Raw genomic sequence first — 14,012 nt, 5'->3', positions numbered from 1 at the left:
ATTTATATATATATTAGAGTAAAATGTCAAATAGCTTGCTAGGTCTGGGGGAATGGGTTGTAAAATAGAATTTTAATTTATTTTTTTTAAATTTGGTCCTTCAGGTTAAGAATATGCATACCTTTTAATCAGATGCTGGCAACCTAAGCCTTACAGGCTAGATCTGTCTCACCAAAACATTTAATTTAGCCTATGAAATCTAGATATTGGTGGCATTTTGGCAATGGGGCAGTTTGGTGGCATTTCAGCAGCAGGGGGATTCTGCAGCTTCCAGAAATGGCAGTCAGGTCATGTTCATGCTGATAGCAGTTTGGCAGCTGGGATTAGCAGCACTGCCCTAGCTCAGAAGTCCCTCCTCAGACTGAGCTGTATTATTTTGGCCCACTACTTCTGAAAATGTTAACAATCCCTGCTTTAAAGGGGAGAAGGAGTTGCTGCTTGGGAGTGTGCAATAGGTGTTACATTCTAGCTGTTATGTGGGTATGGTCCTATAATAATACCCTGAGCTAAATTATTATAACTTTGACCCTGAATGAAACGGGGTTAAAGTTGAAGCAATTTTGCTGCAGTTACATCACTAATGAAACATGTAGGCATAACAGTTACTGTTACGGCTCATATCAGTATCCTTGGATGTTGATACAATTGTTACGATTGCTTTTTTCATTTTTAAATGTTTCTCATTATTAAAATTCTGATGACACTATTAATGGGTTATTCTTTGAAGTTAGTAATCTGATCATATATTTACTTGTACATGCAAGAAAACTTGAATTTTTATCATGCATGAATTGATTGAGAATGGATTTGCATTGATACTGGAAAGCTACAGGCTGCAGCCTATCTCCATAGTATACATACCTGAATTGATTAAAAACGATTCTATGGTTACACAAAATATTTTGAAACCATATGAACTGTTTGTGTATTTTTCCCTGGCTAGTAAAATTCAGGCATAAAGGCTCTGTTGCTATAAAATACACAGGATCTTACCAGCTCAGCAAAGACATAGTTTGTTGATGCCTAGTCTGGCTTTCGTCACACTCCGCGCCTACACAGAGTAAGAACAGTTTGCAAATTCAAAGTACTGGATTGACACCTCTGAAGACTGCAGGTTTCTTTTTGGGCAGTTGATACCCATTTTTTATTTTAACTAATAATTTTCTAGACCACAAAGTTAGTTTTTCTTTGATAGAAGAATTTTATGTGGTAGGGATGGAGAGTAGGAATGTGGACATTTTATGCTGCCTGTTAGAAATAATGGTCAGACAAGGGTCTTGATTTTTAGGCTGTGGGTAAACAGAATAAAACTGATTTATATGTAGCTTTCAGAAGAAATTAATTTAAGTCTACCTAGCAATTCTGTTGAAGAGAAGGATATATTAAGGCCTCATTCCAGCCTCCAGTCTCATTCCAGCCTCCTCAGACATTTATTATGAAGCTAGTTATTGATTCAAAACATTGCATACACTTTATCTACAGGCTCAGGATACGGGGAGTTGATCTGGAAATAGGTACCATGATATGTAGGGTGCCTTTTCCTTTTAAATCACTGGCTTGAATCTAGCTTGAAAACAATAATGTCCAGGCATCCTTAGCACAAAGGAATACAATATGTAGCCCACCAGGGTAATATCAGTGGCCTGGCAAGTTAGCTAGACTGCATGCTCCAAGGTAACCCTCTGTTTGAAATATTATTTGTAAGTAGCCCTTAATAGAATTGGAGTTATGCTTCTTTCCTTTGCTACTTACTAGGTGGCTTGAGAAGCTTGTTGTGCTGCTACCATATCTGTTTCTTGCATAAGAAATGTGTAGATCTTCTACTTCTATCTTTGATTTTGCCTCATCTCCAGCATTACACATGAATTGGCATTGTTGCCTTGTACTCAAGTTTTGGGCTGTTCTCTTTTTTCTGGAGTTTTATGACTCTGTTTTCTCTCTCTTTCTCTCTCTCTGTGTCTCCTTTTCATATCAGTTCTATGTTTTCTGTGGTTTTTACTTTCCATTTTTCATTCTTGTTTTTATTCTTTACCATTATTTCCTAGCTTTTTTTCCTTTCACATTTTTCTTTCTGACCCTGTTTTTGGCCTTCTTTTCTGTATCTGCCAGTTCCTATAATTTCAGTTTTTCTTTTTGTCTTCCTTTCCTTCTCTTTCAGTTCCCCCCTCTCCCTCTTCATTTCCACTGTTGTCTTCTCCCCCCAACTCTATCTGCTTCTCTTGGTTTGTTTTACATTTCTTTTCTTCTGTTCTGTCCCTCACTCATGTTTATCAAAGGGCTCTGTATTGGACAGGGCATTAGGAAATGCCTCTTTTTTAAGTATGTGCTCTAGTAGGAGCTTGGAAGAGTTGTTGAGAAGGGAAGGGACTTTAGGACATATTCCCTTTGCAGTTATATAAACAGATAAAAGCATTTTAAGGAAACTACTGCTATTAAATCCTTCTGGATATGATGCCTGAAGACCGTGCCTATAACTAAATCTAGCCCAGGTGGTACTTTATGGGATACCTTTATTGTGCAAATTGATTGTGTGAATAAGAAAGTATTAGAAATTCAGTAATCTTCCACTGGCCAGTAATTGTGAATATAAAGTTCAATAAGTTGGGTTAAGATCATGGGAAAATGAGGAAGTTTGCTTGAATTATTGACAACAGGGTTCAGCATGATCTGTGGCTGAACTTTTAATTAAAAATCAACATGCCACTATTATAAACAGTTCTCACTTTCCAAAATAAAGTACAATACACTCTAGACATGAAACCTTATTGGATAAGCCTCAGTCTTCCAAAATGGTTCTTACTACAAATCTCCTCAAGTTTTCATTTAAAGATCACCTCCATTCCTGTACTATTTCCCCTACCCACCAAATAGCAAGCATTGGAGACTTATGACTGCATCATTTAAAAAAAAGTCTGATTTATTTGGAAATACAGTAGGATAGACAAGAACATTTGATTTCAGTATAGTTATGCTGGCAGAAAATTAGAGCAACATCATGTTAATTGAATTAGTGGCATACCGCAAGTGTAATCTCATGACTAATTCTAAACTCTGTAAATTTGTTTTTGTCTTGTTATAAATATCCACCTTGACGTGTAACTTCTGCATTTTCCTTATGTTCATATTATAAATGAAAAAGGAAAATAAATGAAAAATATTGGAAAAAACAAAATATTAAATAGCACAAATCAAAGTTTATCATTTATCTTATTACCAAAAAGTTATTCATATATATTTTAAAATTAATATCCATTAGTAGAAGAATTTTACATTTTACTGTACAGATATGTAAGGCATGAAGGATCTTTGAACAACTATATTTTATTGATCCCTTGAGTTGTTACTTTCAACAGATTTCACAGATTAAATTCTAGCTCAGTGGATGAGTATGTAGCATCATAGAGATGCTCCGCTGTTTTTTTTTTTAAAGTCTTCCTACTGTATTCTCACTTGCTTTTTGTGTAATTTTAAACCTGATTTTGCCTTACATATTATGTTAATATGAGTGGTGCTACCTAAATGGGATGGTACCACACAACCTGAGTTCCAGCCCTAAACCTCAAAGGGAGATGTTTAGACTTCTTCTTTTATACGTCTCTTTTCATCCCTTTTTTCACAGTAAAGTAATACCAATGCAATATGTTTTACCAAAAGTATATTGCACAAACATATTGTTTCAGTGCAGTTCAGTTTATTATGCTAAGTAATGCTGAGAAAAACACCTGTTGCAGCTCTTTCTCTGTATAGAAAAGTGTCTTCTGTTTAATCACTGTCTAAAGGCAAGATGCTACAGATGTTTACTAGTGGCTATAATGCCTTATTTCATATGTGTTCCTACTGACTCAGACATGTAAGTAAAAACTGTGCCAGGAAGTGTGAGTAGGGTGAAGTTCTTAATTTTGAGTTCAGTTTCATGTGTTATGTAATACTGTATTTCTTTCTAATGTTGCTTTATTGTTGTTGAAAAAGTGTGCAGTCCGTGCGGCTACAGAAGGGAGAATCCTTGTGTTGGAAGGCTTGGAGAAGGCAGAGCGGAACGTCTTGCCAGTGTTAAACAATTTGTTGGAAAACCGGGAAATGCAGCTTGAGGATGGACGATTTCTTATGTCTGCTGAACGCTATGACAGACTGCTACAGGTATGGAACAAGCACTGTGCTATCTGGGTTTTCCATCTCTTTTTGACTGTGAGGCTATTCTGTATTCAAAGAAAGGCCGAGTCTGCAGATCTGTGTTTGCTTGATATGTCTTCACAGTAGCAGGGTTACTCCAACTCTGCTGGGTGGATAAAGCTACTACTGCTGCCTGGCAGACTGCTGATAGTCTAAAAGCTGTTTTGAACTAAATAGCATATGTCCCAAGGAGATGTCTTCAACTTTGCTAGGCTGTAAACAAGTTAAGTCAAAGGTTATGGGCAAAATCAGACATTGTGTAAAAGAAAGACGTTCTTTTTCATAGAATCATAGAGAAGTAAAGGGAAAGGGACCTCCAGAGCCTATCTGAAACCTGTGTCTGAGGCAGGAACATCCCTATCCAAGCCATCCTATACAAATCCAAATCTAAGCTCTTTGTAAAACTGCTGTCAACCCTGCCAAAACACACAATTGAACACCTTAACCTACCACAGGTAAAGCAGGGAAACTATGGAAGCTAATATCCAGCTTCTATAAAATACGCTCAAGAGATCCCAGGTTGAGGGCCGTGTCTCCTGCTACAGAGAAAGGCAAAAATCCCCACAATGAATACTTTTCCTTTGAAAATTCTTGATCTTCATAAAAAGCAGTAGACCCACTAACTGTAGTAGTCACACATTTCCATTCACAAACAAGAGTGCTTGTTGGGGGCAAAACAGTTGAGGTGGATTTCAGATGTGCTTCAAACAACATTATTCTCTTTATAAAGAATTAAAAACTATATGGCTAGGAACAGACATTCAAAAAGCCTGAGCCTGAATTGATTCAATCTTTTCAGGTTAATCTAACCTGCAAAGATTAAACTGATATGCAAGTGGATAGACATTCACTTTTGAATCAGGAAATGCAGGCACATGCCTTCAGTGGCTCAGGCTAGAAGCTGGGAGGCGCTAGAGTGAGCCCTCCCTTCCCTTTGACAATGCAGAGCTTAGGGTGGGGGTATGGCTAGGCCCTGGCAAGATGCTATGATTAGGGATGGGTTTAAACCCCCACCCTGGTCTGAACAGTCCCCAGCCAGGAGGTGCCTGAAGGGAGAGGGGGAAGGAGCCCTCGACAGGCTTTTCTTGGCTTGCTGCTCAAGGGGTGGGGAGTGTAGCTAGACCCTGGCCCCCAGCTAGTACTCTGAGGCAAGGGGAGCGGGGGCAGGGGCAGGAGGGAGGACGGCTTGTGTGGACTGCATGCATTTGTTGATGATACTGAGCTTTTCAATCCCCCTCTCCCTACTTCTTCAGCAAACTGACAGACACTGCATTCATTGCAAACCAGGTCATTTCTCATACCTCTCTCTGTCCCCTCTGAAACACTGACAGATTACTGCCTTTGAAGCAAGTGAGCTAGTAGGAAGTTTATCAGCCCATCAAGAAAACAAAGCCTCTCTCATTAGTTCAAGCTTTTCTTAAGCAGCTTTTTCCAAGAAAGGAGTGTGGAGGGACATTACTAGCTGACCTGCTGATTAGTTCCAAAAAACCCTAAGCGGACACTGTCCTGTCTGCTTTTGTTCCAGTGAAAATGGAGACATGTACACAGACGCTTCTCTTCTCAGCATTAGCTAGCATGGGGGTGGAGTGGCCAGGTGCCATCTGGGGTCTGTGCTGCTTGAGTCCCTCCTATGGGAGAGGAGGGATCCCTGCTTGAGCAGCGAGTGAGGGGAGGGTATAGCAGGGTGAAGCCAGGCAGACACTGCTGTCTCCTGGCTGCAGTCCCCTACCTCCTCAGCCAGCTGGAGCTCCAGTTAGGGAAGAGAGGGGTGGGGTCAGCCCTGCTCTCTGGAGCATACAGCCCAGCCCAGGGCTGAAAAGCATGTTGGGATGCTGGGGGACTCTGATTTAACTTAAACCAGGAAGGTGTCTGGGACACAAGTTCCATAAACTGGTTTGACCCAAATCAGTTAGGTCTGATACTACATTCAACCAGGTTTATCTTAAATCAGTTTCTGCTATTTTGAAACTGGTTTATGTGCACTGAACTTCTGTTCTGTTACAGATTTAAACCACTTTCTGCTCACCTACACCGTTTTCTGTCTAACTTTGGTCTAGAAATGAATCTTGAAATGAGGTGCCATATTCCTTACATTGCTCATTGCCCTTTACTCACCCTATAATTCTCCATAATGTATTTAGAAGAGCAATTTAAATTTTCTTAAATGGGATTTTGTAGACTGCTGCTTACTTGCTACTTAGATCTTTTGCTTATTTTTTCGAAGTTTTACGGGGCAAGGTTACCTTTGAGAAGACTGCTCTCTGCTTTCCCATGTTTCTGCCAGTACTTTGGCCTGTACTTGTGTGTCTCATGTTTCCCTGGCTCATATCCTGCCTGATTCCTATATCCTACTTGATTCTTCCTTATCCATTTCCCAGCTCCTTATGAGTGGTCAGTGGCAAGCCAACTGATATTTATAAAGAAATTTAAAAATTAGACTGTGTCTAAATATTTATGAAAACATACTGGCAAAAATGTGTCCCAAACATTAAGTTCAAAGTTCATTCCTTTCTAGCCCATGTGATGTAATTTGGCTGAGCATACATTTTGCTCTTTCCTTTTCCCTCAGAACCACTCTCACAGTAATCCTTGTGTTTCTTTTTCCAATGCTACTTTGAACACTTACCTTAGGATGAAGGCAGTTACATTAGGCAATTGTATTATGAGGAATTAAAAGTTAGAAAAGTCAATTTGATATAACTTTGAAACCATCATAACTTTAGATTTCCCATAAAATCTTAGTCCTCAGATGAGAAATGTAGCTTCACGTAGCTCTAAGCCCACACAAGTTATGGAAGGAAAATCACAATATATCAATTCTCCTCCATGGCATTGTCCATTGAGCTGATAATATTGAATTCTATTCTGAGAAGTTTTTTGTTCTTTCTGATTTTATTGTAGGCTGATTCACTTAGCAGACATAATTGATGAAAAAGTTATTTTAAATAAGAATAATCTTTTTGTTTTAAATAAAGCTAAATTTAAAGAGCAGAAATGAGAACACACTTTAAATTCAAATAGGGTTTGATTGAGATTATGAAGTGCATCTTTTTATACGTTGCTAATGATAGAATGCTTCAAAATTACTCCGTAAGGCATACAACTAATATTAGTTGATTTGCATAAATTGTCTATTGTGATACAAAATCTAATGTTGCTTAGTTGTTTGTGGGGACTACTGCATTATACAAGTTTATAGCTCATTCTCTGTTTTCCTATGTGAATCGTTACACTGGATCTAGGTCTGCAGGAAGTAATCGTACAATTTCAAATAAAGTTCAGTTGTCATGTGGGAAGACTGCAGAGCAGACTTTTGTTTGTGCAGTGAATCCTTTCATGGCAACAACTAAAGTTTGCCAATATTAATAGATGCTTAGTGATAAACCTGTATTACTGTTGTTCTTGTAGACCATATTTCATTCAAACAAAATGGAGTTTTTTTGTAATAATTAAAAAAAAAATAAAAGTCTATGGTTCTTTCTAAAGAATAAAATAATTAAGATTCATTGTCTCTCTTATTTTTCTAAATCTAGTTCCCATTTTTGACCATTAGTGGGATCCATAATTAGATTTCTGAAAACTTCCAGACTGATCCCACGGAAGCATGTTTCGGCCACCCTTAGTTTAGAAAGCTCAATTATATCATCTTCAAATGGAATATCATAGGCCAGCATGCTATATTCCATTTTATCTGCTTTAAAGATCAAGTCAACAGAAAACTGCAGTTAGCTAGAAGATTTCTGATCATAGGTCTTCACTCTGTGGTTTAGCTATTAGCAGGAATCCTGCTTTTATCTGATTAAAATAAAATCCCCAACTTTTGGATTTAGAAAAGTAATGCAAAAACCATATTTTTCCATGATTAAAATGAAATGCTTCTAATAAATATATATATATAGCAGTGTTTCATTTTAATCATGGAAAAAATGGGATTTTGGGTTACTTTTTTTAATCTGAAAAATTGGGATTTTTTTAAGCAGTGAAAACCAGGATCCCTGGTTATTAGTGGCTTCTCCCGAGATATCATTTACTTCTAAGTCTTTTTTCCTGTTCTTTCAGGAACATACTAAAACTGAGTTAGATGCGTGGAAGATTGTTAGAGTCAGTGAAGATTTTCGAGTGATAGCACTAGGCCTTCCAGTACCGAAGTATTCTGGTAATCCATTGGACCCTCCTCTTCGTTCTCGATTCCAAGCCAGAGATGTTTATTATCTACCCTTTAGGGTAAGTGCCTTTCTAGATCGCTTAGAGCTTGTATGCTGAGCACAACTAATAGGCAGTTTGACCTAATGTTTTATAGAATTTTAAAAAATTCTCTTTGAATGTAAATAGAATGCTTTTGACATTTTGGGGGAGGGGATGGTTCATGTTGAAGTGCAATGAATTACTGAAAAGGAAGAAACTCTTCATAATGACTTAAACTTTAGTAAATCCTAAAAGACAGATATGCTAACATCATGATGTTCTTTTTTTCAAATTTGCCTTTGTGTTCAGAAAGTGGGTGGCCTCTTTGCCACAAAAGGCATAGTGTCTAATTTAAAGGAAAGATAAAAAATGGTTTGTACGATATGAACTTGATCCGCAGTATGACCCAGAAATTAATTTGATATGTGACGCTATGTTCTATTTTCAGGACTGTCTTCAGCTATTATACTCAGTTGGATCCAACATTTCTGCAGACAGGTAAATTTTCATAATGATAAGAAATTATTCCTAAGTAGTTGACTGTTATGTCCTATCAGGATTGCCTTTTGTAGTCTATATTACTGGAGATTGACTTGAATTGAGTATAAGTGTGGGAGTATGATTAAACAGCTTTTCATGTATAGCTTTGTGGGTCCTTAGTGCATCAAAACTTTATTCCATGAAACTTACTGTACTCAGAACTAGTTTCAACCTATGCTGTTTTTAGTTTCCTAGAATTTAACATTTCTAAATATATTTTCTCTGTATAAACAACATTTTTTTTTCTTATTTAGAATTTCTCAGCTCTTGTCTTTTGCTACAACTCTTTGCTCCCAAGAGTCGTCAACACTGGGGCTTCCAGATTTTCCATTAGACAGTTTATCTGCTGCAGTTCGGATTATGGTATGTGCTTAAATCTATGTAGTGAAACTATATTAACTTGTTTGGGAAATTCCTTCCACAGAAGTTGAACTATGCATACCTTGCTGCAGTCTTTGGAACACTACTGAAATGAACAAAAAAGGGGTATTAAGGGGTAGGTGCTCCAAAGAGCCAACATATCAGCACAGATTCACATACAAGTTTAAGTGTTAAATTAACAGGGATGAATCAAAGTTTTACAAAGTAGTTTCATGTCTGATTATACTCTACTAATTCACTAGACAGAAGACCAATTGTCTTAGAGTTAACTCTGAGTTTAATATATTAATTAGTGGGGAACTTATTATTGCTACTGTTACTACTACCACCGTAGTGCCCAAGGGTCTTAGTCATGGTCCAGGAACCTGCTGTTGTAAATGCTATGCAAATAGAATTTCTGTCAATTTGTCTGTTTAATTGATGCCAAAATAATGACTAGGAGGTGAACAGCTCTAGAACTGACAACTTTAAGCAAGCTTTCTAGTGCAGTGGTTCTCAACCTTTTCAAGGTTAGGGTACCCTTCCACCACTTTTTTGAAAGTAGTGGCCTCTTGATTGAGAAGCGCTGTTAATGCTGCTTCAGTTTACCTCAGTACACAATGAACCAGGTGTTGCTGTGTCCAGATAAAATTGCCCTGTGTCTGCTGCTCAGCCATCCTAGGAAGGGCAGTGGCATGTGTGAACGCTTCTGTTGCTCTGGGTCTGTGATTGGCCTAAAGCAGGGAGCAATTGCTTTATGCTGTGTAGCTCTTCCTGGTATGGGTGTTTCTAGACTTCTCCCAGAAACAGAGACAGGTGGGCAGAACTGTCCCACGTGCCTCTGTTTCTGGGAGGAGTTTGGGAGGGGCCGGACTTGGAGGGCTCCAACTCCTGCCTGCTTTAGACTGATCACAGCCCTAATGCAGCAGGAGTACATGCATGGCAATTTTATTACCTGATTGCTGTGGCCAGAGCAGCACCTGTGTCATGGCACCCTGATGGGGTTCGTGGGACCCTGGTTGAGAACCACTCTTCTACTACTTCTGCAAAGAAATTTATGTTGGATGTGTTAATTTATTATAACATTTTATTCTTCAAGCCACATGGTGAAAAATTACTTTTAAATGAACGCTCCCAGAGTAATGGAAATAAAATGAGCCCTAAGCTATTTATCTTCATTGAGGGATGAAGGATGTATTTTATTAAAGATGTAGTGTGTTGTCATTTTATGTCAGTGTCTTTTAATCATGTACCAGAACATTTTCTATTACAGTTGGTTTAGGATTTTTTCCCCTATTCTCATCATTACTGGTTTGGAATGACAGCATCCTAAGCTAGCAATTCTCTCTTTTTCCATACTGGGTTCATTTCCTGCCTTCTAAGCTCCAGGCTTCCTCCTTTCCTCTAAGCAAGATCATTGCTTTTTAGCAATGTGGGAAGGTCATTGAGTTTATCTGCTCTTCCTCACCTCATTGCCATTTGTGTATTCTTAGAGGATTGTCGTCCTCAAGTTGAAAATCCTTCATTGATACTGAAGGATTTTTTTAGGCAGGCATGATGAGGAGGCTAATTTAATCTGTGCCAGTCTATTAATTATGATTTGTTTGAAATATCATAAGGGAAGAGTAAGTTGTGCCTGCACAGACAGAGTGCTATTAAAATGCTGTAGGGAGGGTATCTTACAAACTGAGCAATACATTTTACTAGAGTGCACTTTCCCTTCAGAATTAGGTAGCATCATCATATAAAAATTTGGAATGTTGTTTATTTTATGAAAACATACCATATTTACCTGAATCCAAGGCAGCTCTGAATTTTAAGATGACCCCTCAATAATTAGATTCTGTATATGGAACATTTATACATTTCTTCTAATGTTCCATGTACAGAATCTTATTATTGGAGGGTTATCTTAAATTCATTGCACCCTCCCCCTTCCCCCCACTGTAGTGGGGTAAGCAATGACAAAGAAGCAGATATAAGGAGGATGGTGGTAGGGGAATCAAGCAGTTAGGGCTCCTGGCCCTAACCCATGCCTGCCTCCCTGCTACTTATTTCCACCCCTCCCCCTCCTTGCTTACATTTCATTTTCTAAAAATCTTTCAAAAATGTTTTCCAAGAAAAGGGTAATATCAGGGGTGGGCAAAATACGATCCATGGGCTGCATCCGGCCCACCAGGCCATTCTATCCAGCCTGTTGGGCTCCTAAAAATATTAGAAAATTAATATTCATTTGCCCCTGGCTGCCTGTCAAAGATGATGGGAGCTGGGGCAGTAGGACCCAAGGGGAGCCAGTAGCAAAATCAAGCTCCGGCAGCAAGTCAGCACGGCTTGGCTCTGCCCCCATCAGCCCCAACCTCTGCCTACCAGGGGCTTCTGCAGCAGGGGCTTCAGGCTTGGGGTTGTTCTTGGTTCCCTGCGCCAAGGGAAATACAGATGAAGGAGAGGGGAGGGAGGCAGGGGAGGACCACAGGTGATTGCCTCAGGGCTGGGCCAGGCTGGCTCCTGAAGTCCTGGTGATGCATCCAGGAAACACGTGGTATCAGCGCTGCAAGCAGTTAGGCGAGCAGGCGGGGGGGAAGGGACACTGAACGGGTGCAGAGCACAGCAAGAGCTGGGTGGGAGTGTGGGGCCTACGCTGCTGCACTGGGGCTAGTGCTGGCGGGGCCCAGAGCAGGGCAGCGGGAGCACAGGGCATGGACTGGCAGGGGTACAAGAGGGGAGCTGGCCTGGCTCCATAGGGCACCTACTCTGGGCCCCACCATCACTGGCCCTGAGACATTGGTGAGGGCCCTGCATTCTCACCCGGCTGTCACTGGCACTTGTGCCCAGCCCCTGCCCCAGCTCCACGGTACAGGGCTGAGCTCTGTCTGGGCTGAGCTGTGGCGGCGTGGGACAAACTACTGATCAGCATGGGGGAAAAGCAGCCTCTCCCCCTCCAGATGGCTGATGCTTCCTGGTGCAGCTGCCCGGAGCCCACATGGGACTGTGTGCGTCTCTGCCAAATCACCACTGCCTCTGGGCTGACCCATGGGGCAGCAGTGGCAGCGGACAGCAGGCACAGGCAGCCCAGTGTGGGCTCCAAGTGGCTGTAGCAGTGAGCACTGGCAGCAGGAGGGGCTGCTTCCCCCCTGTGCTGAGCAGCAGTGTGCCCTGCACCGCTGCTGCTCAGCCTGGGCCCTGCACCAGCTCTGGGCTAGCCCGTCATTGCTGAGCTGCAGTAGCTGAGCAGAAACTGCTGTTTGGCATGAGGGAAGTGCCCCCCGACAGCGCTGCCCCCACCTGACAGTGCGGGGCAGGTTTTGGTGTGGCTGCCTGGAACCTGCGCCATGCTAGGCTGTGGTGCGGCTCCTTCATTGGTGCTTGTGAGTTGTGCTGCGCCTGCTCCGCACGGTTGCTGTTGCCATGCTGGGCAGCACAGAGGCAGTGGTGAAGGAGTCGCTCTGCAGCTTAGTGTGGTGTGGGCTCCGGGCAGATGCAGCTAAAACTAAGCAGCAGCAGCGAGGTGGGCACCACTTCCCCTGCGCTGAGCAGCAGTTTCTGCCCAGGAGCACAGGGTCTGGGCTGTCAGGGGCTGTATGGAGCTGGGCTGCACTGCTTGAGCAGGGAGAGGAGGAGCCAGCCTGGCTCCACAGACCCCTGGCGGGCCAGACCCTATGTGCCTGCTGTCGTGCTGTGGGCCTTGCTGGCACTGGCCCTGGTGCATCAGCATGGGCCTCACACTCCTCCCCAGCTTTTGTTGCACTCCATAATCCTGCTCACTGCCCTTTCCTCCCCCATCTGCTGCAGCCATTTCCCCACTCCCCCCACCTCCCTGCTTGCCTGCCAGCAGCTCCAGCACCACTTGGTTTCTGGCTGTATTGCCAGGACTGCAGGACCAAGTCTGGACTTGGTGCCAGAGCAGCAAGTGGCAGGGATGCACAAGTGGCAGAAGAAGGACAGAAGTGGCAGATGGTGGGGGGTGGAGGGATGGTCTGTGGGCAAACTCTCCCCCTCCACCCAAGCCACAACCCTTCCCAGCTACCTTCTCCTCACACAGTCACAGCCCCCTACATAATCTACATACCCCCACACTCCCCATGCCTGTCCACCCCCACAAATCCCACCCACACCCTCCCCCACACCCCACGTACCCACAAATGTATACCCACCCTCCCACAATATACAAGAGTAAGACTTCATTTTAAGCTATTACACTATCACCTCTATGTACACTACACAAACATATGTAAATGGACGAAATATATTTAAAAAATGAAATTAATGAATGTTGTAGTACATGTTTGATTTTTAGAATGTAATTTGGTATTTTTCTGGTTCCAAGATGGCAAACCCCCTTGTTGAAAGGAGTACTTCTGCGGGACAAGGGGAGGGACTTCTGGTGGGAAAGGTCAGGAGTTAGGGGGTGGGACTTCTGGTCCTAAGGTGGTGACCAGGGGCAGGGTACCTGTAAAGGGGCGGGGCTACCCATGCGGCCCTCAGTGTCTTGCCAAAACTCGGTAAGCAGCCCTCTGCCCAAAATAATTGCCCACCCCTGAGCTAATCAGTGGCATGCCTGACAAAAAAGTTGGCCCCCACTGCTGTATAAAAAGATACTGGGGCTCAGGTGCTGTCGTGGGAGGCTCCAGACCCAAGTCCCTGGCCCTGTACCCGTAGCAGCTGGGACCCCCTCCAGAAAGGCTGAGGGGATGTGGGTGGGGTGAGAGGCACCTGCAGGCCCGGGGGGGGCGTGTGGTTTGGTAGTGAGGGGCCTGGAC

General features: G+C 42.2%; 1 protein-coding gene across 1 annotated transcript in view; it reads left to right on the top strand.

Moving 5' to 3' along the window:
• The window catches only part of VWA8 (von Willebrand factor A domain containing 8), a 305,200-nt gene that overhangs the window by 65,714 nt on the left and 225,474 nt on the right, over positions 1–14,012 (top strand). The window contains exons 5-8 of the mRNA XM_019528508.1: positions 3,970–4,137; positions 8,230–8,394; positions 8,804–8,853; positions 9,150–9,258. Of these exons, the coding sequence (XP_019384053.1) occupies positions 3,970–4,137; positions 8,230–8,394; positions 8,804–8,853; positions 9,150–9,258 (492 nt within the window). The remainder of the gene's footprint in view (positions 1–3,969; positions 4,138–8,229; positions 8,395–8,803; positions 8,854–9,149; positions 9,259–14,012) is intronic.

The sequence above is a fragment of the Crocodylus porosus genome, unplaced genomic scaffold (genome assembly GCF_001723895.1).
Source record: "Crocodylus porosus isolate Cpor-Errol unplaced genomic scaffold, CroPor_comp1, whole genome shotgun sequence".
Taxonomy (NCBI): Eukaryota; Metazoa; Chordata; order Crocodylia; family Crocodylidae; genus Crocodylus; species Crocodylus porosus.
The sequence above is the reverse complement of the archived record's forward strand: the minus strand, read 5'-3'. Positions and strand labels throughout refer to the sequence as shown.